The sequence below is a fragment of the Myodes glareolus genome, chromosome 11, assembly GCF_982192425.1.
Source record: "Myodes glareolus chromosome 11, mMyoGla1.1, whole genome shotgun sequence".
In the NCBI taxonomy this organism is placed as follows: Eukaryota; Metazoa; Chordata; class Mammalia; order Rodentia; family Cricetidae; genus Myodes; species Myodes glareolus.
Window position 1 is genome coordinate 84,564,068 of NC_142036.1, and position 25,327 is coordinate 84,589,394.

Genomic DNA, 25,327 nt, shown 5'->3' on the forward strand with positions numbered 1-25,327 from the left:
GGAAAGAAAAACAGGGCTTGTAGGATGGTTGCCCACTAGTAAACAGCTAAGCCAAATGGTTCAATGTTGGAGGAGGGAACACTTGTTAGTTCCCAGCAGCTAGGAACTGAAATAAACACACAGAAACTATATTACTTAAAACACTGCTTGGCCCATTACTTCTAGCTTCTTATTTGCTAACTCTTTCATCTTAATTTAACCCATCTCCATTAATCTATGTATTGCCATGTGGCTGTGACTTATGTGGTAAAGTTCTGCTCAGTTCTGGCAAGGCTCCATGGCTTCTCTCTGACTCTGCCTCCTTTCTCCCAGCATTCAGTTTAGTTTTCCCTATCAACAGGCCAAGGCAGCTTCTTTATTCACCAATGGTATTCACAGCACACAGAGGAAAATCACACATCACCTCCCCTTTTCTCTTTAAATAAAAAAGCAAGGTTTTATCTTTAACAGCAAAATTACATGGCAAAACAGGCATCAAGCAAGAATTATAGTTACAAAATTTATATCTACTTTATTTTTTATCATATCTAAGGAAAACTGTAACTATAAATTCTTTAACTACATCAACAACTCCAGAAGGATAGAATATTCCTTAAGTAAACAGGAAGTTCATTGTAAGCCATTTCCAAAACATCTTGCTACCCAACATTCTTCTGTACCATTGGGGCATCCATCTTCAGCCTAAAGACCCATACTATCCAGCAGATTTTTCCACAAATCAGGACATTTTAAAGACAGTTCTACCTATATTGACAGTTTGTTAGTCACTTTCTTCTGTATCCTGCAGAATGTATGGCAGACTATTTGATGAAGCAGGAAACCCATAGTACGGTCTCATCTTTAAGCAAATTCAGAAGTAATTTCTCTATGGGTTCTGCATGTTCACTTAAGCAGTCCAGGCAAGAGCAGTTTCTTGCCCAAATGGATAATCAACTCCATAAGGAGCCTCTTTGATACCCATCTTCCTCTTGAAGTAATTGGTGCTGCTAGGAGCAGATGTGTCTCATTGTCATGATAAGCCACAAATTCTTAAAATATTTTAAATGCCATATTCTGTAGTCTTTGAAAGGTTTGAAGAATGCCTATCCATCTGAAATACATCTCTGGACATCTAGAAAAATCTAACTAACATGATTACAAGTTTGACTATTATAGATGACTATGTATTAACCTGTATTTTTAATTATACATTACATGTTTAAATGTACAAACACAATATCTTAATCAAGAGGAGAAACATATATATAACAAAATTGACTTTAAATTTGTATCAATAAACCAAGATCCATACCAATGCAAAGTATCCATCTTTATAGCCTATCTCCCTTTAAATATAAAAAATATTAACAATATTTGGGAATATGGATATAGTTCTTCTCCAAACTGCTTCCTGATTTTTGTTGGGCAAAGTAATATTTGGTGGTGGTCACAGCAACCTTTCAGGGAGTCTTGGTTCAGTTTGGAGAAAATAATATTCTAATGATTCTTATATAATTATAAGTTGTAAATACGCAAGTTATGATTTAAGTGCATTTTATATATGTACTATTAATTCCACTAACATATTGCATTGACATGTATAATGTGAGAATAAAAAAGTGTATAAAAATCATACACAGCAGTATATTGTAAATAAAATGACACTCAGTTTAATTGTATTTTATAAATTGCAGCTCTTGTATATAGCATGAGGCTTAAAATTGTCTTTAAAATACAAATACCATGGTTAGAAATTCTAGAAAATTAAATCTGTAATTTCATTGTTTTACATGTCATATCTGCCACTTTAATTTTCATGATAGTATAAAAGAGCTGAGCTTAATTTTGCTTTTCATCTCACACACCAATTTTCTTTCAAAGACATGACTCATTTATCATTTCTTCTGGAATATGTGGTTGCTTTGGTTACTGTTAAATTATAGGCCTTTTATAACTACTGATAAGAAATTTTACAGATAATTCAAGGAAAAGAAAGATATCAGAAATCTGACTTTGATTTCCTTACATAGGGGAAGGGATCTGAAAGCGCTAGTCAAAAACGTAGGCTGACTTAAGCCCCCAACCTTTCTTTTTCCTTTGTGTCAGCTCCTCCATCACCTCTCCCCAAATAAATAGCAATTTCTGACATTATTGGGACTCATTTCCTAATTTAACCCATTTTTTCTATTTGTGACAGAATAATATAAAATACTTTACTTTGGGAATAGATGAGAGCAGAACTCATTTTGCTTGGATTTGCACTCATTTTTCACCTTGGACACATTCATTTTTTGTTTACATTATTTTATTTGGAAATGTTTATGACAGTACAGTGGAACTAAACTTAAGAGATGGATGTCATCAGTTTATTATAAAAGGGAGGCATGGAAATTATTCAGATGATGAAATAGTTCATAATTTCAGTGAAGCGGGCGACTTCATGTGACGCCATTTCAACAACGATTTCAGTCCACATACTTTTCAAGAATGTCACCACCTCTAATGTCATCTAAATGAGAGATAATCTTCATTGTCAGGAATTTTTTTTGTTTCCTCCATAGTCTTGTAGAAGAACATTGTGTTCAACCTTCACATTAACTGGTTGGATCTCTCGGCCCTGCCTTTCCACAATACTACTGTTGCTTGCAATGATTTTCCTTTAGACTTGCCTGGAAGCTGCTGCCCCCTTTGGTTACAGATTTGGATCCACTTCTTTTGACTAATATTCTGTCAAAAAGCAGAAGAAGTGTCCTGAACCTTGTTGGTGAAACACTGACTTCACTACTGTGCTTAGGACTTGGCACTCCAGCTGGCATTGTGCACAATCATTTAACAGCAGGGATGGCAGAGAGGCAGTAAACTAGATTAGAGTAAACTGGGATCAAGTATCTGGATTAGCATTTTAATCTAGGATTGTTCATTCCAATATGGCAGTGTAGGGCTTTTCTGAAATTCATTGACATATTTTTTTAAAAGTATATTATGCATAAAATAGAAGATTTCTTCAAATTGTGAAGTATATAATGCTCTAATGTATCTTTTCTTCTCTCAACAAGCAATTCATTAACTGCACTTATGTTCTTGGTCAACTTTAAATACAGCTATATTCTTCCCTGCTGTTTATTCTTCAATAAGCCTCCCATGGGTTCCTCATTCAGAATGACTAGTTCCTTAGTTAAAAAAGGTAAATGTGAGCAAAGAAGCAGGAACAAAGTGATGGAAAAGTTTCGATGCTTGAAGCACGATTAATAAAAACTCAGAGAAGAAATTGAGGTTCAACATGAATACCAGAAAAACAAAGCAGCCAGCTACTGGCTCTTACCTCAATCTCAGTCAGAAAATGGTGATCCTGCCTCCAGGAAATGTCAGAATGAGACTGAGAGCTGGCTCTGCCCATTTTATATTCCTCTCTAGGACTGGGATTAAGGGCATGCACCACTACCACTGGCTTTCTAGGGCAAACTAGTATGGCTACTGGGATTAAAGGTGTGTGTCACCACTGCCTGGCCTGTAAGGCTATCCCATGGGGTTGTTTTACTCTCTGATCTTCAGGAACATTTTATTGATAAAAATTCAAATAAAATGCCACTACAAGTGCTTGTTATTCTTCTTTAATAAACCTAAAAGCCAGGACAGCATCTAGCACAGATATTTTCTGGAACCTCTGTGGTAACACCACTCAGGAAGCACTGAAACACTTCCAGTTAGCTTCTAGGACTTCTTAAAACAATTCACTTTGTGTTGCTTTAAGCCTCTCAGTTCATAGCATTTTGCTACAGCAATGCTGAAATTAAGGCATGTTTTAGTCTTTGGTACAATAAAGTTAGAGGAAGGTTCTTTTACAATTTGCTCATTAACTGTATCATTACAGACTTTATATGTCTCTGACTTGTCTGCTACTTGGGTTAGTACCCAGTACTAAATTTTCTCTCAGTTGAAAGGCACCTCTTTAAGATCTGAATTTTCCACTTATATATATAACTGATGTGGGATTCCTCTCTCTATGTTGTGAATACCATTGGTTAATAAAGAAACTGTCTTGGACCTGCCTGCACAGGGAATTGAGGTAGGCAGGGAAAGTCAGGCTGAATGCTGGGAGAAAGGAGGCAGAGTTGACTAGAAACCATGGAGCTGATGCCAAAGACAAATGTGCTGAAATTTTGCTGGTAGACCATGACCTCGTGGTGATTCACGGATTAATGGAGATGGGTGAATTTAAGACATAAGAGTTAGCCAATAAGAAGATAGAGCTAATGATTCAAACAGTGGTTTAAATGATATAGTTTCTGTGTGATTATTTTGGTTCTGGAAGGCTGGGACTAACAAGCAGTCTCTCTCTGCAACATATAACCAACCTCATTGAACTTCGACTTCTGGATAATGTTAGACATAGAAAAAAAAAACTATGTACTAATTAACAAGATCAAAATCGATAATAACTGAAGAAAGATCATTAATGGTAGTAAAGACTTGTAACATAGATACAAGAATCAATTGTGCAGGCACCATGCTGAATGAGTTAATTTATACTCTTCTGGGCTACATAAATGCATAGATGAATTCATCTATACTGTTCTTTATTTTCTCTGAAATATAAATGCAGACTTAATTCCATAATCTTAGGATCAAATTACTATAGTTTCTATATATTATAAAGGTCAAATTACTATAGTTCCTATATATTATAGTTCCTAGAAACATATCTCTTACCCACAGAGAGTACTTCAATGATATGAAATCACTACCAAGAATTCCAAGAGCAGAACTCATCTCTAAAAAGAAGCTTAGTTAATCCATTAGTTTAGATATTGCAAATGTAGAAAGTATAGTGAGGATACCCTTTTTTCTATGGCACCTCATTATGAATTTCAAGAGCATGCATGTCTGTGATCTTTACCAATCACCTCTTCAAACAAAAAGCAAAAAGAAGCAACTGAAACCTGATTATACCTCCAAGGAAGTATCTCCAACTGATGTATATGGTAGACTTTCAAGTAGACCAAATCTGAAAGGGTGTCAGTCTCCTAAATATTATTATTTTTTATTGCTTTTTAAAGGCTTTATATTGTTAATCTTAAAAATCTACAATATTTCTTTTGACTATTTGAGTAATTTCTTATATTTCCTTCTCAGATTTCTCATAGGTTGTTGTTATTAATTTACTTGTCTCTTCATTCTTGACCATAAATGGTCAGTGTACTAATTTATTCATATTTGATCTATGACTCCTTTAACATTGTATTTGTTCTTGAAAGTTAGAGGAATTATTAAACTATATTTTACTTCACTGCTTGATCTAATTCAAGAGCACACTTGGGATTTCAATTTGAAGCATATACTATATGCACCTGTGTCCAAACATTAGCTACCCAGCTGGTCTTGCTGTTGCGGAGAGTTGTGAAATCACTCATGTGACTCACTTCCTATTTACTATCTTCCTCCTTGCCAGCCAAAGCAGTGTGACCAGCAGCTTCCCACTCGTGCTTACATAATTTTCCAACCATGACTGACTCTTTTCACTTGGATTGTAATTGAATAAAAGCAAACTTGTTTCAGGAGTTGGAGCCTACATCTAGTTGATTGGCATTAGCCATAGAGAGTCTTGGTCCAGAAGAGCCAGGAATTCATTAAGAGAGACACACAAGAAGGAGAGGGTGGGACTTGGTGCTTATTTTGGTTTTGGAGCAGTGGAGAGATGCCTCTTTTACTGAGTCTCCAGTCAAAAAGGAAGGTCATCTGGTTACTTCTCGGCCTCTCTGATCTATCAGAATTTTACTGCCATATCTGAATTCTGAGTATTTATTGGTAAAGAAAGTGATAAAGACTTTGTTTAAATCTATGTATCTCAACCATAACAGAGCTGGGGCCATAGGAAAGGAAGTATCTCTAAGCTGTAGGTGAGATGCTGGGAGGGCATTGACTGTGGAGCCATGGGGCAACATAAGGCATTTAAAGTATCAGTAGATTCATTTGCAGCCACTAAGCCAAAAAAAAAAAAAAACAACCATAATTTGTTACCCCATGTGGCATGCCAAATGTAGTAATACATTCTTTGGACTCTGAATCTCCTAAATATTATTATGTTGTAGACCAGGCCTATACCATGTGAACTTTCATGGTAATTTTCCAAGCTATTTGAAAAACGGAAAAATTTTAAATAAAAACAGAATGTCTAAAATTTTTCTATCAACATATTTGAGCTAAAACCCATTGTATGTACATTTGCCTACTGGTTAAGATTATGTAAAAAAATATTAATAATGGACAGGTACTTTTTGAGATTGCTGTCTGTCTTGAGGAGTACTTTCACACCAAACAAAAATGTAATTCTGGAAAGAGTACTTATATCATATATGTCTGGTGTTCAAGAAATGAAAAAGTCATTTAGAGAAAAATGAAGCACCTAGAACACATCCTCTCGTAGCTTAACAGGAAAAAGCAGAAAGACTTGAGATTTAAAAAACAAATGATTCTATCTCATTGATTCAATTTCCCACAACTTACCCACGAAGTATATGGCTGCAAGACAGACTGTCTCAGTGCTGTGCTTAAGTTATAGTCTTCAGAACTGTGGTGTGCCTGGTGTGCAGCCCAAATAATATTAATCTCTGCAAGACACATGATTAAAACAAGGAATGAGAATGGGAAGAAAGCTGTTTCCATTCAGCCAAGTGCTTTGCTCCGGTAAGAATAGAGGAAAAGCCTGGCACATCTCAGAAGCGGCTAGCCAACCAAATAATAATGAAAATGAGGTCTCTTGGAGCATTTTTGGAACCATACAGAATACAAATAATAAATAAATGGAAGTTGAAGTGTAACCAGTAAATATACACATCATGTGGGGCAAAATTATATACCACCACTGAAATAAAATGACTTCCAAAATGTATGCTTTGCTAGCATTTGCTGTATCACAGATCATAAAAACTAATGTGCGGTGATGCAGCAACATAGCCGATGAAAAGTGATGAGTTTTTCGTGTGTGATACCATGTTTCCAATTAAAGGCGAATTCTCCAATGGGAGAAATTAGGATATAATGATATATTACACCATATTATTTTCTGGTGGCTTTTGAGATGTCTCAAATGCTATCCGTTGGAATAAGCAAATCGTAACAATATTTGAAGCTGATCTTTAGGATTATACTTTGTTATCCACACACTACTCATTGTACATGGTTCTTCGCATGGCTGCCCAAGATGTCCACCACTTCACATGACGTCCATGTGCCCTCAGAAGAGAAAAGCAAATGGAGACAGTTTATGGCATCAAGAGTTGTCAAGATCTCTCTCACGAGGCCTGCTGTCATGTCAAGCAGGGAAAAGTGTTCCTTTAACACTGGTAAGCACTTAGACTGTGCTTGGTAATTGTTTTAATCATTTAATCACTCCCAATAAACTCACTGTACCCAAGACATTCAAGAATTATTTTTTACAAACTAGCAGTAATTCTTCATAAGTTCCTTTATCACTGTACAGACATAGTACGTGAAACTATTTGAAACTGGGTAGGGCCCAAACTTCTGGCTTATTAATTATATACATAACTACATATAAGATATTTGCAAGGGCTGTTTCTTTGTAGCTTGAGATGTTATGTGGACGTTGTTTAAGATGTAGTAAATTTGACAAATTTTCTAAGTTTCGTAAAGCATTTACCAACTGAGCCCTATAAAATAATTTAAACACCATTTTCTCCATAGAAAATTCAATATCAAACATTTTAGAGCCTGCTACTTATAATAAGCCTTGATTAAAATAAACATGTCTCTTTTATTGACTACCAATATTTGATTCTAAATACTGATCCTAACACACCCAAAATACAGGGGCAGAGAGGAGTAAGGTAGTCTGTCGCTGCTGCCTGATAATCTCCACAGAAGTGATTGTGGAACAAACAATCCGTGAAGGTGGAGGTTAAAGATCTGTGTCTGTCATTGTTTTGAAAGCCTTTTCTTCCCATCACAAACTGTGTAACAGGAGCCCAAGATCAATGAAGTGCAGCTGCATAAACAGCATGCAGTAACCGGATCCCATGGGCACACCTATGTCGCTTTCTAAGAGTGGAAAAGAGGCAGGAAAAATGGATTTTTTTTTTGCACAGTCTATATCCAGCTTATTGGAAGTACATCATTTTCAAGCATGGCTACAAAAATATGTTTTACAGAAAATAATTCCAATAGTTCTTATATAAATGGAATAAGAAAAGATTAATAGTTAATTTTTTGTTTACCTTCCTTGATGCTTGAATTGGTAAATTGCTTGCTCTAATAAATGGAAACAAATATTAAGGAGGAAAAATGATAATATTTATAAAAGTGTTTTATTTGGAAAGATTTAATAAAATTATATACTCTGTTCAAGAGTGATATTTCTTCTTTTCCTATAAGTAAATTGTAGACTTTATGTTCCCATAACATTTTATTCGGCCTTTGCAATGGCATAATTAGAAATAATTATGCTTATTTACAGTGCCAAAATGTACATTTGTATGAGTATATTTGACTGATATGTAGCCAAAAATCTACTCATTTTGCTGAATTGTAATGCAATCTGTATGCTATATTATTGAGCTTATTAATTTCAAACATTTTAAATAAATTCATAAATTTCAGGTCATGCAAGGATGGTTCAATAGTTCAGAGAACTTGCTCCTATTTCAGGTGACCCAGGTTTCTTCCTCATCACCCCCACTGGGTGCTCACAACTGTTTGTGACTCCAGTTCCTAGGGATCCCATGTCTTGTTATAGCCTCTCAGTGTACCTGCTTGCACATGGTGCAGTTCACGCACACACATGCATACGAAAATTCACATGCACACACACACACACACACATGCGTACATGCACGCACACAGATACATGCACAAAAGAAATGAGCAAATCTTTATAAAATGTATATGATGCATTAAAACCTTTTACTATTAATATTCAATGCTTGGCAATGAAGTGCATCCATATAATTATTTTTGAAACAGTAAAATTTTTATCATTCTGTATTTTTCCCATTCACCTATATGGCTGAGATAGACACAGACTAAAATGGTTCCTGACTTATATTATGAAATTCAGACCTTTGGTAGCATGATAGAATGGACCTTTTGGGATTCTGAGAGAGAAAGCTTTGTGCTTGTGCAACGCATGAGTCTCTCCTGCCCACCGAGAGCAAGGCTCTGGTGATTCCAATCCACTCGTGGTCATGCCTTTGGTGAGCCTTTCTTTGAAATCAGCTGAGCTAAGTGACTCCCTTCTAGGAAATAGGATGTTGGCAACGATGATGGATGCGATGTCATTTTCACTACCAAAAAGAGTAGCTGTGTCTCAATTACTCTCTAAAGTCTCACATTCCCAAGTGCCATGGTGGAAGCTCTCCTTTGCTGAGCTACATCTGAAGGGGAACTGGAGAAGGGCTTGACTAACAAGCCGTCAAGGGCTAAGCTTGTTAGTATAAACATCAGGAGTCCAGCCAGCAATCATGCCAGTGAGTTTAGATAGACTCTTGTGCAGCCGACACCCTGGATGTACTACAGCTGCCTCCGTGCCATCAGCTGAACAGCTTAACAACAAATAAACCCTCTAAGCTTGGACCGGTGTGGTTCATATAAGCCACAGGCTGGTTTCTGTCTCTGTGTACATGCTGTGGTTGTTGGACTTGGAATTTTTATTGGACTCCTAACAATGGGAGCGAGGGTGTCTCTCACTCTCTTGTCTGCCTGCGGGACATTTTTCCTCTTACTGGGTTGCCTCACCCAGCCTAGGTATGGGGGTTTCCGTGTAGTCTTATTGCGTATTGTTTTACAGCGTTCAGTCAACACTTCTGGGAGGCCTGTTCTTTTCTGAAGGAAAACTGAGGGGCAGTGGATCGGGGGGAGAGAAAAGATGGTTGGGGACAGCAGAGGGAGCAGAGGCTGCAGTAGGGATGTACTGAATGAGAGAATAAAGAAATGAAATAAGTAAAAGGCTCCACAGTGAAAAAACTTAGACGATGCTATATATCATGTCATATCACATATTCAAACAAGATTCGCTACACTAGCATGTAATTCATTGTTTTTTTTTAAGTGCAAAAAATATATCAAATTGTTTAAAATACATTTGCTTACAACTTATTATGAGCAAATGTTTGATTTCTAGAAAATCTATAGATTACAACTTGCATCATTTTGTGTTTAATACTTCGGGAACATTTTTTCAAGATTTGTGTTGCCAGGGCTCCCACAGAGAAGACACTGTTTTCTCTGTGCTGTGTTAAGTCTAAGAGACCCAGCCCTGCAGATGATCCTCATTCCCTGTTTTCAAAATACCTTAAGGTGAAGCTTCATAAATCTATGAATGCAAATATGATCCATGAGTTCTACTACAAGGATTTAAATGATGGCATATTGCTGCTTCCCTTTGTCTTGCTTCAAGATGAAACCGATAAGGAATGGTTAGCATTGATTAAAGAATAATGAAATCACTGGGCTGCTAGCCTAGCACCTAAAGAACATGGATACATGCTACACATTCTAACACTATTCCTCAGAATCCTGTCTGTAGATGAGAAAATGAAGATACAGTTTCATTCAGTAGCCTGCCTACTAAAAAGTTAATAAATGCCTACATCCTGACAATTCTTGTTAATGGTCAAAAAGGCTGTCTTTCCCAGTTCTATTGAACTTACTTGAATATACAGGACAATTTCTTAATAATGCCATGCAAGAGGAGACAATGGATGTCAATGTGAAATCTAATTCACTCTCTCCCCATTGAAGGAAACACGCAGTATTCCGTGTTTAATGGTGACCCCAGGGCCCTCAGGTTCACAGATACAGTGGGTGGGGACTTTGAGTACCTCAAAGTCAGTACAGATCCTAGTTTCATCACTGACCATAAAAAAAATGACACAAATCTTTATTGTATTTTTACTGGGTATTGTTTATTGTTCAGACTATAATATCATTATCAATACTTTTTGTTCATACAACATAAGTGTAAACCAATAACCAAAATACAGTGATCTTATTACAAACATATAATTCATTGTTCAGTGTTTCTTATATACTGACTCGCTTGGAGAAGGTACTTTAAATGATGCTTAGTAAACTGGTGCTTGTGTCTTAAAAGCATTTCCAACTGGCTAAGCTCAATGATACACGTTTTCTTTCCACCAGCTGTCTGAAGCAACCAAGTCAAAGAAGATAGTGTGATCGGAAATCCAAAGTATTCTTGTGTCTCTTATCTCTTAGTATCTTGACCACTTGAACCATGCACTACTACTTCATTCTCTAAGCAATGTCACTTGCTGAAGTACAGGACTACAAACATCATGGGAAGACAATAGTCGGTATTTTGTTAGTAGCACCTACAAGCCAGGTCCCTCTTGCAGGTCCTCCCAGCATCTTGTTCTACTTCCTACAGTGATCCTGTTATTATTTCCAAGTTCTTGATTATCATCCTTCTTTGAAAGCCCAAGTCTACATTTTCCCAAATGTAGACAGATAAGTTTTGATTTCTTAAAGACCCACCATTTTAATATATAGTTGTGAATTTAATTTTGACTTAACTATCTAATAATATAAAAGTAGGGCTGCAGTGAAAGAAAGAGTAAATAGTAATATTTCTTCAGAATCCATTTGCCAGTGAAGAAGGAAAGACTGTTCAGTACCATGTTCTGTGTCACAGAGGCTTACTATGACTCCAGTGCTGAGGAATAACATCTTTATGGCTTGTAGGAGATCTTAGGAATGGCAAAACAAATAAAACAACAATAACAAGAAAATAAACACCACACTGGCCCTGGATAGAAGTGTTATTGAATATATTATAAAGTGACAAAGTAAAATAGACCTTTGAAGTCGTATTTTGAAGACTCCTCTGTAATTTAAATGTGATTTTGGTACTAAGAGTTCATGTGAAATTTCATGCCAAATACTTTGATATGGGAACCTTAGTGGTCTTTGGTTATTTAGGGGTGATGTCCTTTGAGGGATTATAGCAGTTCTTATGAAATGTAATGGTGACTCCCATGATAAGAATGATTGCTCTACTACTGAGTTATACTTTATGCTCTAAAACCAAGAATGTTTTATATATATGGGTATATTTGTGCATACTTCATTCAACTTTCAGAAACTTAAGAAATAGAATAAAGGTGAAAGATTCATACAATCTGAAGAAAAGCCAGAGTAGATAACAAAAAGGACCCTAAGAGAGACATATATGAATCTCTATAGGAAGGAGAAAAAGAGTAAATTGGGAGCATAGGAGTCAAAGGAGAGGGTAGAATGGGAGGGAGAGTAAGGGAGGGAAAAAGAGAAAAATACATAACTCTGTTGCAGGGGCTGCTTGTTTGTCCCAGCAACCTGGCTAACTTTGCCCTGAAATAATCACACTGAAACTGTATTAACTAAAACACTGCTTGGTCCATTATTTCTAACTTCTTATTGGCTAACTCTTACATCTTAATTTAACCGGTTTCTATTAATCTGTGTATTGCCATGTGTCAGTGGCTTACTGAGTAAAATTCCCAGCATCTGTATCCAGCAGCTCCATGATGTCTCTCTGGCTCTGCCCTTCTTGTTCTCAGCATTCAGTTTTGCCTTTTCTGCCTACCTAAGTTCTGCCCTATCAACAGGCCTAGACATTTTCTTTATTCATTAATGGTAATGACATCACACTCAATAAAATAAATAAAGAATAAATAAATAAATAAATAGAATAAGGATATAATTGTTGAATGGTGAGGAAAATGGAGTATTTTTCTCTCAAAAAGACTGAGTCAAAAGCCAGAGCATATTTTCCACATAGATACCCACAGATCATGTGTATGGTATATTCTGTATATTTATTAGAACAGACGCACTGAGCGTTGGGAAAATCACACAGCCCTGTTATTCAAGCTGGTTTGTGCATACAGCTGTCTGTACGCCTGTATACCCTTTGGTAAAATTTTCAACCAGAATCACCTGGCCACTTAGTATCCAAAGGTCATTATAAATGTTCAGTCTATTGTCTGTTTTATTATCAGGTTATGGTAAGGGTTAACTATAAATAATGTTACGAATGAGACAGTCCAGTCAATTGCCTCCCTTGTTTCTCTTCGCCGTGCCATTCCTCCTTAGTAACCTTCTTCTCACAGTGATCCTGTGGTTTGATATTGACCAATAACAGATTTCTGTCCATTTCATACACAGCTGGAGGTCTTGGCCAGGGTCTTCAGATAGGAAATTTTGAAAATGTAGCCAAAAATTTCTCCTCAACAGAGGATGTGTTGTTGAAACTGAAGAACCACCAAATGATATGACCACTGGAATGTCAAGAAATGTAAAAGTCTAGGAAAGAGACAATTTTGGTTGAAGGGATTATGTAATGTCTCAAAAATTTGATACATCAGTTCTCCATGTAGAAAACATTTTTTAAACAAAAGTTGACAGGCATTGAAATGATAACTATGAGTATTACACTTCAAAAACTAGTGAATTAAATAATTTTTAATGTCTTTTCATGGCCACCTATTCATTCAATAAACAAACCTCATGCATTTGGGTGTAGCTCAGATTAGTCACATCCAAGTCCTACAGTGGACTTCAGTATGTATCAAGGTTTTCCTTGTTTACAAGAAGCAGATTCCAAGGGATCTGTGTCTTTTGCAAAGAAAGTGGCATCTCTTCCACAGTAACAGCATGCATGATAACTTGAACAACCTAAATTAGGGAGCAGAAATTATGGGGAAGAATTGCCATTATGTGAACGGCGTACACTAGATTGGCAAGTGTTCCCACTCACTCCTATGCAGTATGCTTTCCTGCTGAGAGAAATAATGAACTTCTGGTACATTTAGCTTGGGACAAAGATTTATGTAATTTGTATCTTCAACTAGCAGAAGTCAAAAACAAATAACTACGAAGTTTGAAAGGGGTGTAGCACAAAGAAATGACCAGGTGAGCAAAACAATACAGGCTTGTCAGAAAAAGACAAGCAACTAGAAACGTACAGGAGTGCCCAAGTCAAACTGAATTCCTGCTCAGCAAACCTCCTGGGTGGATGAAGATTACTCTTGTGAGCAACAGCAAAGCATGCCAGGTTCTCTTTGTAGCTAATAAGGACTTCTAACATGTCTGGCAATTGATCTTTCTGTTTTGAAATTGTTTTTTAGTACTCCATAGCAAATGAGTCTAGTTTTTACATTAGAAGTTTTCATTGTTATTGAACTTGCAAAGGATAAGGCTGTGTTCAGCAAAAGAATCAGAGTATATCAGACCTGAAAATCTTAAACTGAGTATTTTAGTTTTCCTCTGTGGTACCTTATAGTGCGATTCTAAATGGTCCTTATAATAAACCTGGTGATATGGGATTCCCCCTGTATGCTGTGAATACCATTGGTTAATAGAGAAACTGACCCTTGCTGATAGGGTAGAATAGAGCTAGTCACAGAAACCTAAACTGAATGCTGGAAGAAGAAAAGCAGAGTTAGACTTACAAAAACACTCTATCTTATAACACACAACTCCCTTGACCATTGTTTTCATCTTAAACATCTAAGAAGGGCAGAAGAAATGCTTCCTTATCCTCCCCTCTCTCTGAAGATCATTGCTGATGTCATGAATCACCTCAAAAGTGTTATCAGTTTCCTCTAGCTAAAACAGAAGCCTGCATTTTAGAGGTGATTCTATTTGACTTTTTCAAAACACTGGAGTCTAATTATACCTTTCATGTCTTTTCTTTTGGTTTAATCAGCACCACTTGCTCCTGGTCATCCTCTTTTTATCCAATTGTGTGGACTCCCATTTTCTTCCCTTGTTCTAACCAGCCTCCAAGGACCCAACTCTTTTAAGTGATAAAAAGCTTGAACATAACTTCAGTACAGAAAATCAGCATGTAAAAACAGTATCCTTGAATGATGAGAAAGAATTCAGGGAAAGAATCTCATTCATAGTCATAGTTTTTTTTAAAAAAGAGTATTCTCTATAATGAAGATGAGGAAGTGAGAGACTCTTTAATGAAAATATCTAAAACACAGTAGAAAGGACTAACGGAGATATTTTGAAATGGAAACTTGCATTCATGTATTGCTATAATTTACATTCAGAAAATTAGGGTATGCTTCTTAAAGTCTTCCAATTATTAGATGTAGTTCCCTTCAAAATTCCAATGCCGTTCTTCATAGAAGGAGAAAAAAATGTGAAAATCCATTTGGAAATGCAAAAGAATCTGGGCAGCTAAAGTAAACCAATGAACAAGCAAACTCTTTGTTATCATCAGAGCTGATATCCTGTGATACTGTGTAGGGAGGGTGATGAGAATGCTTGCTGCTAGCGCAGAGCAGACCCGCAGCACAATGGGAGACAATAGTGGTGGATGCCTAAAGTTACACAGCCATAATCACCTTGATGTTTTTAAAGATATTAAAAAATTTTACATGGGAGATAAAATAGTCATTCTTCAACAAACAGGGATAATTAGATATTGACCTGCAAAATAATGAAATTACATTCCTCTCAGTCTCTAAGAAAATCAACTCCAAATGGATCAAAGACCTTAAAATAAGTTCCAAAATTCCAAAATTGTTAAAGGAAAACTGGAAAAAAGGATTCAAGATACAGGCATCGGATAAGAGAGATCTACCAACTGACCCAGCTATACTACTACTTGGTATTTACACAAACGCCACCAAGATCATATTGGTTTTTCGAAACAGGCTTTCTCTGTAGCTTTGGAGCCTGTCCTGGAACTAGCTCTGTAGACAAGGATGGCCTCAAACTCACGGAGATCCATCTCTCTCTTCCTCGCAAATGCTGGGATTAAAGGCGTTAGCCACCACCTCCAGGCAAGGCCATATATCTTATATATACTTGCACAGCATTTTATTTTGGCACTTGTATTCAGAAACACTGAGTTATGAAAGCAGTGTAGGTGCTTAGCAACAAAAGTATGGCTGGAGAAATGAATGTGACATGTGTATACAATGGAGTCCATTTGTCCATGAAGAACAAAGTTATATCAATTGCATGAAAATGGTTTCAACTGGAGATAATCATAGTGGAGTTGAACCAGTCTCAGGAAGACAAATGTTGAATGTTTTTTCTCATATATAACGCATATACCTTAAATAGCTACATGAACCCGGGTTTGTATGACTTGAAAGTAGAAGCAGAATTAAAGAAATAAAGGGAACTAATGGAAGTGGGAGAAAGTGTGAAAAGATGTTTGTGGTTGGGGATTTTCTCAACACAATATATATACTTGTACAAAAAGTGTCATTATATCACATGACAAAAATAGGCTACAGTCACAGAAAACACCTAAAGTTTGTCATAATACCCAAACTAAAAATGGAGAAATGGTTGGTACACACAGGTATGTCCATGCATTCCTTATGTTGTGATCTGCATCTGTCTTCAAATCTGAAGAAGTCACATGCTCCCCATGTGATAGGGGAATTCAGCCAATCACATTCTGTCCGTGGGGCGTGTTGCCCTAAGGCAATAATTTACCTATAAACCTGGCGGGTGTACTTCCCCTAGCGCTCTCTGCCTGGTTCCTGCATCTGGACGGATCGTTGGGATTCTGGTGTAAGTCTTCCTTCTGTTTATTAAAGCTATATATTTTGTATTAAGCAGTCTAGTGGATCATTAATTACCGATTGCACCGTGCCCCATCACCCATGTGTCCCTCTGTCTTCTTCCCTGATTCCTACACTGGTAAGATGCTGGTTCCAATAAGAACCAGACTTAGTCTTACCCTATGCATACAGGTGAACACACATGCACAGGCACACACATGCATGTACATGTATACACACATGCAGAAGAAGTAAGGGAGCAATTATGGACATGTGCATTTCCCAAAAAGTACCATTTTGTATTAAAAATAATTTAAAACCAAGTATGAGAAACAGATTATTAAAATAATTAGCATAAAAACCCTTCAGTTTACAAGTGATGATCCAGGCACTATAAAGACAGCTGTGTTTCAGATCAGATGCTGCTTTTGCTGAGGGTTTAGCTAACTTCCTAGCACCCATGTTGAGCAGCTCACAATTGCCAATAACTGTAGTTTCAAGGGATCTGATGTCCTCTTCTGTCCTCTGTGGGTATCTATTCACCTGAACACATATACATAATTATAAATAATAAAAATATTTTAAATGATAGCACATTAAATAAGAGCAAAAAGGTGTCAGCTATAGACAGTTATGATGTTGTTGAAGTTTGGGTCTCACATGAATTAGTATGCTACCCACGAGCCTTCACCTTCTTTGACATCAGAGATGTACAGTATGCTGTGGCTATGAGAGTCCATACATCTATTAGACTGCAACATTATGAGCTAGTATAAGTCAAAATAATAATTTAAACAAGTTTGTCCTGTAATTAACTTTCACTCCCTGTGATAAACTTTCATGTCAAATGTTGTAATTTTCTTCTACCGAGTCCAGTTTTGATGCTGTCTTCCACAGAGAACAAAGAAACTGTGACCAAATTAGCGTTTTCTGCTAGGTAAGATTACATGTCCATGTAAAGCAAAAGATGCATACATGCTTCTACATGCAGTAAATTTATTTCCAAATACTGTGTCATAAAGAATTAGAATGTAATAAATACATTCATTATGAAGATGGTGTGTGTGTGTGTGTGTGTGTGTGTTTTCAAAGCCAAATGAACTCTTAAATAAGTTCAGTACAAATTCCTTATAAAGAAGCTTCCTTAGAAAATACTTCGGTGGCCATCTTTTTTTCCTTTCTTTCTTCCCTTTGGTTGGATAATACACCGTTTGTTCGTTTAAGAGAGTTCTTGTTTTCATGTGTCTTGGACTGTCTTAGGAAAGATTGATGTCTGGAGTCACTGCTAGGAAGTGCCAACTGTTCAGACTCGCTGCCCTCCACGTCCTCGCCCTCTCGCTCAGCAGGATCTCACATACTTTGATGGCCAATATTCAGAGGGGAAATACTTTAACGGCAAGAAGAGCTGCCAACAAAACCTTCCCCAAATGCTCAAAACTCTTAGTGGTTAGATGTTAGGGCACCAGATGGCAAGACTAATGGGAATACATTCATATGTGAGCTGAATAGTGCTAGCCAATGCTAAAAGAGATTCGGAATTCAAAATTTCCTCTATCATTAAACTTTTCACCAGAATGTCATCCCCATGGTAGCCTGGGAGGATCTGGATCTATTTAACTACACTCTGACCCTCTTCTTCCAGACGTAGGAGCTTAGTGATCAATTGCATTAATAACAGCAATTGTCAGTGTGCATTTTAGGAGTGATTTCCACAGTGTAACATGTTCCAGCAGTACCTTCACCCCTATGGAGAGGAGAGCAATAAGACTGAGCACTTTGCACCGCGAGGAAATTGAAAGGAATTTATGTAGAGAGACATGAAGCAGGTGTTTAGGAACCACTGAGCTCCGTAGTAAGGGAAATGGCTGTTGCAGAATTTAACCATTTAGAGGCTTTGAGGTCATGGAAAAACCATGTACTGTTTGCTTTGCTTTGTTTTTGTTCATTTTTTTCTTTCTTTCTTTTTTACTTTCTTTTTACTAAGGAAAGATCTTATGTAGCTGAGCCTGGCCTCTTATTTTCTGCCTCTCCCTTCCAAGTGACCAGCTGCCAGGATTGCTATGAGTTAAGGAGCTGTATTTATATGAGTATATGTATATATGTTTCTATTCTCAGATCATCATTCTAAATATGCTTTAAAATTAGTTTTTTTATATAGTGAGATTGCATTATAATTGTTTTGTCCAATTCCAGTGTGTTAGTTTTTACTTTATCTTATTGTATTTTATTTCGTTTCATTAATATCCAATGAAGGCTGTTTATTTTCTCCTAATAGACAAAAGAAGATATATTCTGGATGGAGGAAGAGGAGATTAACTGTGAGGAACAGAAGAAGGGGAACTACATCAGAATATACCATGGGAGAATGAAAAAAAAGAGCTATTATCAATAAAAGAAAAAATTACTAAGTTTAAAGTATTCTATTATTATAGCTCAAAACATCTGAGACATTTCCTGCTAACTGGAAGAAGAAACAAGACAGAATCCCGTTCTCTGTGTTTTACTAAGGTTTGTGCCAGGTTTTTTTTTTCAGTGCTGTTGAAAAATTAAGATTATCATCTTTGAACATTGTTTTTCACTATATTAAAAATAATACAGCTGGTGAGGTGGTTCAGTGGCACTAAGCCTGCTACCTGAGTTCAATCCCAGGTTTAATATGGTAGAAGGAGAGAACAAACTTCTGTAAGATACCCCCTGGGTGAAGAGGGAAAGCAATGGAGGCCTGGGTCACGGAAACAAGACCAGAAGCCATCTATGTGATACTGATAAAGAATCTAGCTGCATTAGGTCTATGTCCCGAAAATTTATGTGAGGTTGAATTTAAAGGTAGTGACTTAATTTGTTTGGGTGGAGAAAATTTCTAAACTGGAACGGATTCTGGCTGTGGCACGGTTACTACTTTCTGTACTAACTCCTGGTTACTGCCACAAAGCTGGGAAGAGAGATAGAAAACCTGGGAAAATTGATGAGACGCACAAGAGCACGTTTAAAGCAGGGGTCAGGATGGATTCTGAAAAAGAAGCTGTCATTTTAAAAGAGAATTCTACACTGAGACAACAGGAAGAGTGTCTCAGGGAAAAGGCTTCACCCACCAAGTCCTCCAACTTGAGAAAATTGAAGATGTATTTAAAAGGAGAAAGGCTTGGATGAAAATTCAGCTGAATGAATTCACTGCTTGAACATCATCACTAGAGAAATCTCTGCCCAAGAAATGCTGGAAGGCAAACAGAAACAGAAGCAGCTATTCTCTTAGCAGGGCACGCTCCATCCTGAGCCAGCAGCAGACCTGGGCAGTGCTGTCCTTGTGAGAATGGCTTTAAAAACTTGCACAATGCAAAACTGAGAAGTTTATGAATTGTTTTTCCACAATTTCAGAGAACACTGAAGCCAGGCAATGTCTGTGATGGTCGGAGATGGTCGGAGTCTCTGCAAGGAGGCCACTGCATGAAGCTGTGACATTGAGGCCTAAGCAGTAATGATAAATCAGGAAGTTTTGATGACGTGGCCTGGGATAACTACTGAGGAAAGATGTTGGTGTAAAGTGGAGCTAGCCGAACAGAGAGACAATATATGCGGCATAGCTGGACCTCCAGGGCTTCCCTAGGTCCTTCGGTGTCCAGATGGTTCTATCATGAGCTCCAGATGCCAAATCTGGACCAGCAGCATGTGACTTTTTTCCACAAAGGGTATTGATCTTGCATTGGTCTAACCTTCCCTTGTCATGTCCAGACTCCCCCCTTTGGGAATAAAAGTGTTTATTCTTTGCAATTATATATTAAAGCCATGAAATTTCTTTTTAATTGGACATGGGCTCTCACAGTTAAGACATCACCTGAGTGTCAAGGCCAACTCTGCCATTATTCTTTTGAACAGTGTCAGAACTGTCAAAGACTATGAAGAATTTTTAAGTTTGCCTGAGTGCTTTTTATTTGGAGATGGCCATAATCAGGTGCAACAAGTAGTGGAAGATTTTGGCTGAAAATGATATGTTTTGGGGGCAAGTTAATAAGGAGTCAACTTTCGATGGTCAGTATTGATTGACAGCATGGCAAGATCTAGAAACACTAAAGAGATTAAGCTGATGATTTATTAAGATTAAGTCTCTGAGGGTTAATTTATCTGAGGTGAGAAGAGCCACCTCAGTAAAACTGGGTCATGGTTTGAACAAGAAGAGAAAATGAGCACAGCATTAAGTTTCTTCAGGGCAGAGTTTTGTCAACCCAGTGCAGAGAATAACCAAAGCTACAGAATCTAAAAATGTTATTCTTTATTTGCCTCAATTTATTCTTTCCATTCTTTCTTCAACTTTTCTTCCTATCTTTTCTTTGTTAATTGTTAATAAGCTATTTTTACTTTGAGAAAGGAAAATTAAAGTTACTTGTTGGGAGCCACTCTGTTGAAGAAACGCGGGCTGCATCCCGCCACCCGGCTAGCTTTACCCGAAATAATTACACGGAAACTGTATTCATTTAAACACTGTCTGGCCAATTACTTATAACCTCTTATTGACTAGCTCTTACATATTGATTCAACCCATTTCTATTAATGCGTGTTGCCACTTGACTGTGGCTTACCAGGACGAGTCTAACCAGGGTCCATCTCGGGGAGGAGAGCTATGGCGTCTGCTTGTCTCTGCTTTCTTTCTCCCACAATTCTGTTCTGTCTACTCCACCCACCTAAGGGCTGGCCTATTAAAAAGGCCAAGGCAGTTTCTTTATTAACCAATGAAAGTAACACATAGACAGTTAACCCTCCTCCATCAGTTACTTACTCCTCAATCAAGAATGGGAATTCTTTTAACATTGCTTATTTCAAGTACTTCAAGTTCGTTTTTTTAAAGTCATCTCATTACTTTTACTTTTAGTCTGTCCTTTTAAACATTTATTTATTTTTATTTTATACATGTAATTGTCTTTATGTGTGAATCCATGTGAAGTTTGTTCATGCCTGGTGACTGTAGATGGCAGAAGAAGGTTTCAGAGTCGTTGAAAATGGAATTATGTGGGTGGTGGGAAGCAATGCTGGGTCTTATGCATAAGCAGCAAGTGTTCTTATGCATAGAAGCAAGCTATATCTCTGGCCCCTATTTAGATTCTTAAAAATCTATTATGATCACAATTTTCTTTATAAAAGGAAGTAGCATTTTTCCCCAAAAGTTTATATAAGGGTGCTGCATCAGTAGAACTTACCACACCCTTGTAGAAATGTTTTTGTGCTTAGGTGTGTAGGTATCCTATTTGTCATGACATAGTCAAACAATTGCTATTAGCAGCATTAGCTACAGTCTATATGAGCATGTGAGGGTATATATAAATATATGTGTATGTGTGTGTGTGGTTATGCAAAACAACTAGAAAATTGAACAAAAGTACAAGAAACATCTTTAAAGGAAGAAGGAAGGAAGAAGAAAGGAAGGGAGGGAGGAAAGAAGAATGTAAAAAAAATGAGAGAGAAAAAACACAATTCATTATTAACAAAATACTAAACATTGTAGAGAAGTTACTGACAGTTATAATGTCATTAACATGTAATTTTTTAATTCTGAATTTTAATTTCAAGTGCATATTAATATTTTTCTTAATTTATTACATAAAATATATAGCTTACTTTATGTCTAAAGCAGCATGTGAACTTTGTAATCTTTCATATTATGTATATAATACAATTAGAATGTTACTTATTTTTGCTCTTTTATTCTCCAAGGTATTTTAAAACAGTAGTTCTTCAGACCCTCCTGTCTTCATGATGAGCGTATCTGGGGCTGTTACTTCTTATGTTTGCTGTCTTTCTAAGACCAATATAGCATGTTTCTCTGACACTCAGGCCCTGTGCTGATCTCCTGATTTTCACTACAGTGTTTGAACTTACTGGATATTGACAAGATTTTACATAGGAACATAAGCCAGAGGTTATGTCCCACTTACATATGGGTGTGTAGAAACCTGACAACAAATCACCTTTCACGTGGATGTGACAAGTTTTCCAGAAAGCCATGGTATGTGGTCAACTTGTGTTCTGTACACCTAGCATATGTAGATTACATGATTATAGCACTCTTTCTCCTATGTAACTGGACAATTTCAGCTCACTTTTTTCTTGGTAAAATAAAATTCAGTAAGGAGTCACTATCAAATTAGTTTTTTTAAATAAATATTTTTATACCTCCTCTTTGAGTGTACTGGATGCATCCTACATGGAAATTAATGCATATGGACAGAAGACACATTTTAAAAAAGCTGAAACAACAAATTGTTAGAAAGGAATACAAGCTTGTGGCAAAACAATCTTGGATCTAGCAATAGACTATTCAAAGTAATACAAAAGCCTAGGTAAAAGAGAAAGAAAACATATAGCATTTACTCAAAATCAAAGTCCTGAGTCATAAAAGGTCATTGTGAAGGAAGTAAAAATATATTTCACACAACAGAGCAAAACACTGAACACGTGATGAAGAACACCAGTGTACACACGGAGAGCACTGAAGAAAGCAATCGTGGACATGGACATCAAATAGGGTTAGCAACACAATGTGTAGCACTCAGCCATTCTGTAACGAACTCCAATATGTCACTGAAAAATTCTTGCCCAGTCATTCAACTACCCCATAGAGAGCCTGAACTATTAATTACTTTTTTGTTACATGTTTCAAAACCACTATTTTTCTTGAGTCTACCTCCCAGTGTTCAGATAGCTGCAATCAAAGTATATGCTCCCTTCAGAGAACTATATCACTGACTAAGCAAGGAAAGACTTGTATATGCCCTGTAGTAATGAGTTAACCTGAGTTATAACCAGGCTTCATAATTTTATAGAAAAAAACTTGATACATTTCATGCAAAATTATTAACAAAATTCAGCAAGCATTGTATTCCTTGTATTATGTTGTGAGGGAACCTGCTCTGCTGTTTTTCCCAGGTGAAGTATATAATTACTATTCATTGGAGAAATGATCAATGCTTTTTAAATATCCTGAAAAATAACTAGAGTAGATTTATTTGCTTTGGTAATAATATTGATTTTGCCTCGCAGTTGGTCAACATACTCATCAAGTGTCAGGCTACGCAACTAGTACTTTCAAACGTATACCCAATTTTTAAGATATCAGAAACAGGTATGAATTCATATGGTAATGTAATTAATATGTGGACTTTAACTCTCAAGCATGGCAATTATGTTTTATTCAGAAGATAGAGTCCTCAGTAATAAATTATAGCTGCATGAAGTACTGTGTTAGCCTGTTCTCCAGTTAATGTGTCACTGATGCCCGAACAATACTTCCAGCTTGTCATAAACACAAATGGTGACTGTCTGACCCTCTAGTGATCAATGAAGTTGTTCAGTCATATGTTGGAGGTAAATGTAGGTCAATATAAATGAAAGTTATTCAGAGCTATTCAGACACTGGAAGTGACTGTCTAAGTAATGCAGCCGTTGCTTTTCTTTCTTACCTATCATAAAACATTGCTTGATTTACCAAAGTAACTGCATTTTTCCCCTGCTTGTTAGCCTTGAACCACATGCTGGCATTCAAGAGTACTATCTTCCCTTCAGTGAATTAAGCCAAACATAACTATAGTCCAAAAAAGACATCCTGTCCCTCCGTTGACAGTCAGAGTCTCCTCTCACAGTGCCAGAGAAAAACAAGGGCAAATAGTTGCAAAAATTTGTGTCTTAAAGCAACGATACAAAGAAAGAGAAAAAGAAAAAATCATAACAAATAGGATCATGCTTAGGGGAAAGTGCTGGGAGATTATAAAACGATACTGTAATTTCAAATTGGGAAACATTAATTCATAATAAGCAGGGGTATTTTTAGACAGCACTGACAGCTTGCAAGAGGTTGGGAGGGTGTGACTTGCTTTCATAGGAAAGGAATGGCCTTGTCTGGGGATTTCATTGGCGGACAGCATAGCTTAAAAATGCACATGGGATGTCTCTCTCCTAGACTAGAAGTATAATGTTTTTCTTTGCTCCTTTTTATGATAGGAATCAGTTACTATACAAGAACAAGGATTTCTGGCTTTTCTCATTACTTCATCCACTTTTGCTAGACATTACATGTTCTGTATATTAGCTTGTTTTTACAGTTCTCTCTGGGTTGTCTTCACATAGGTCACTATCTTTCTGTTGTTTAAGAAAAAAATGAATATCCAAAGGTATTTGTGGATTTCTTAAGGCTTTAAAACTGTTAAATTCCAGGGCCAAATACAAATCCAGATGAGACACTTTCCCACTCCTATGACATGCTATTCCTGCTAACTGTTAATTTAGTGCCACTTCACATTTTTCAGTTTTTCAGCTTACACTTTGGTGTTATTTTTACCATACATTAGAATCAAGTATACTTTATCAATATTTTTACTTGAAAGAGATGAATATCAGCAATTTAACATGGTTCAGTCTAATACCTTAAGAATTTCTGTGAAAATATGTAATTATTCTCATACATAATATTCTGTTAATATGATACTGCAAATATCTATTGTTTCTTTTTTCTTTATTTTTTTTATTTCTAGCATTATAGATATTTTTCCATTCTGTTTTGACCAACATAATTAATCCACTTCTCATGAAATTATCCAATGCACTATCCTGAACAAATTTTATTTGTTTTTACTTTACCATGGCCAACTCAGTCACGTTGGTTTTAAAAGACTGGTTTTATGTAGAAGCAGCTTCCGTGATGCAGGGTAGCAAAGGTGTTTGTAGGCAGGAGTCCCAGAGCATTCTCAGATGGCCAAAAGGCCACTTTGTGAGCTGGAGGACATGGCAGAAAGTAATGTTCTGAGTGTTCTCATTTCCTG

The 25,327-nt window shown here is 36.7% G+C and overlaps 1 protein-coding gene across 6 annotated transcripts in view; it reads right to left on the bottom strand.

Moving 5' to 3' along the window:
- The window catches only part of Agmo (alkylglycerol monooxygenase), a 273,840-nt gene that overhangs the window by 167,895 nt on the left and 80,618 nt on the right, over window positions 1-25,327 (bottom strand). For all 6 annotated transcript variants that reach the window (XR_015004483.2, XM_087911831.1, XM_087911830.1 and 3 more), the window contains exon 4: window positions 6,484-6,587. Coding sequence is in view for 5 of the 6 variants with exons in the window: in XM_087911831.1 (XP_087767957.1) it covers window positions 6,484-6,587 (104 nt within the window). In the remaining variant the exon portion in view is untranslated. The remainder of the gene's footprint in view (window positions 1-6,483; window positions 6,588-25,327) is intronic.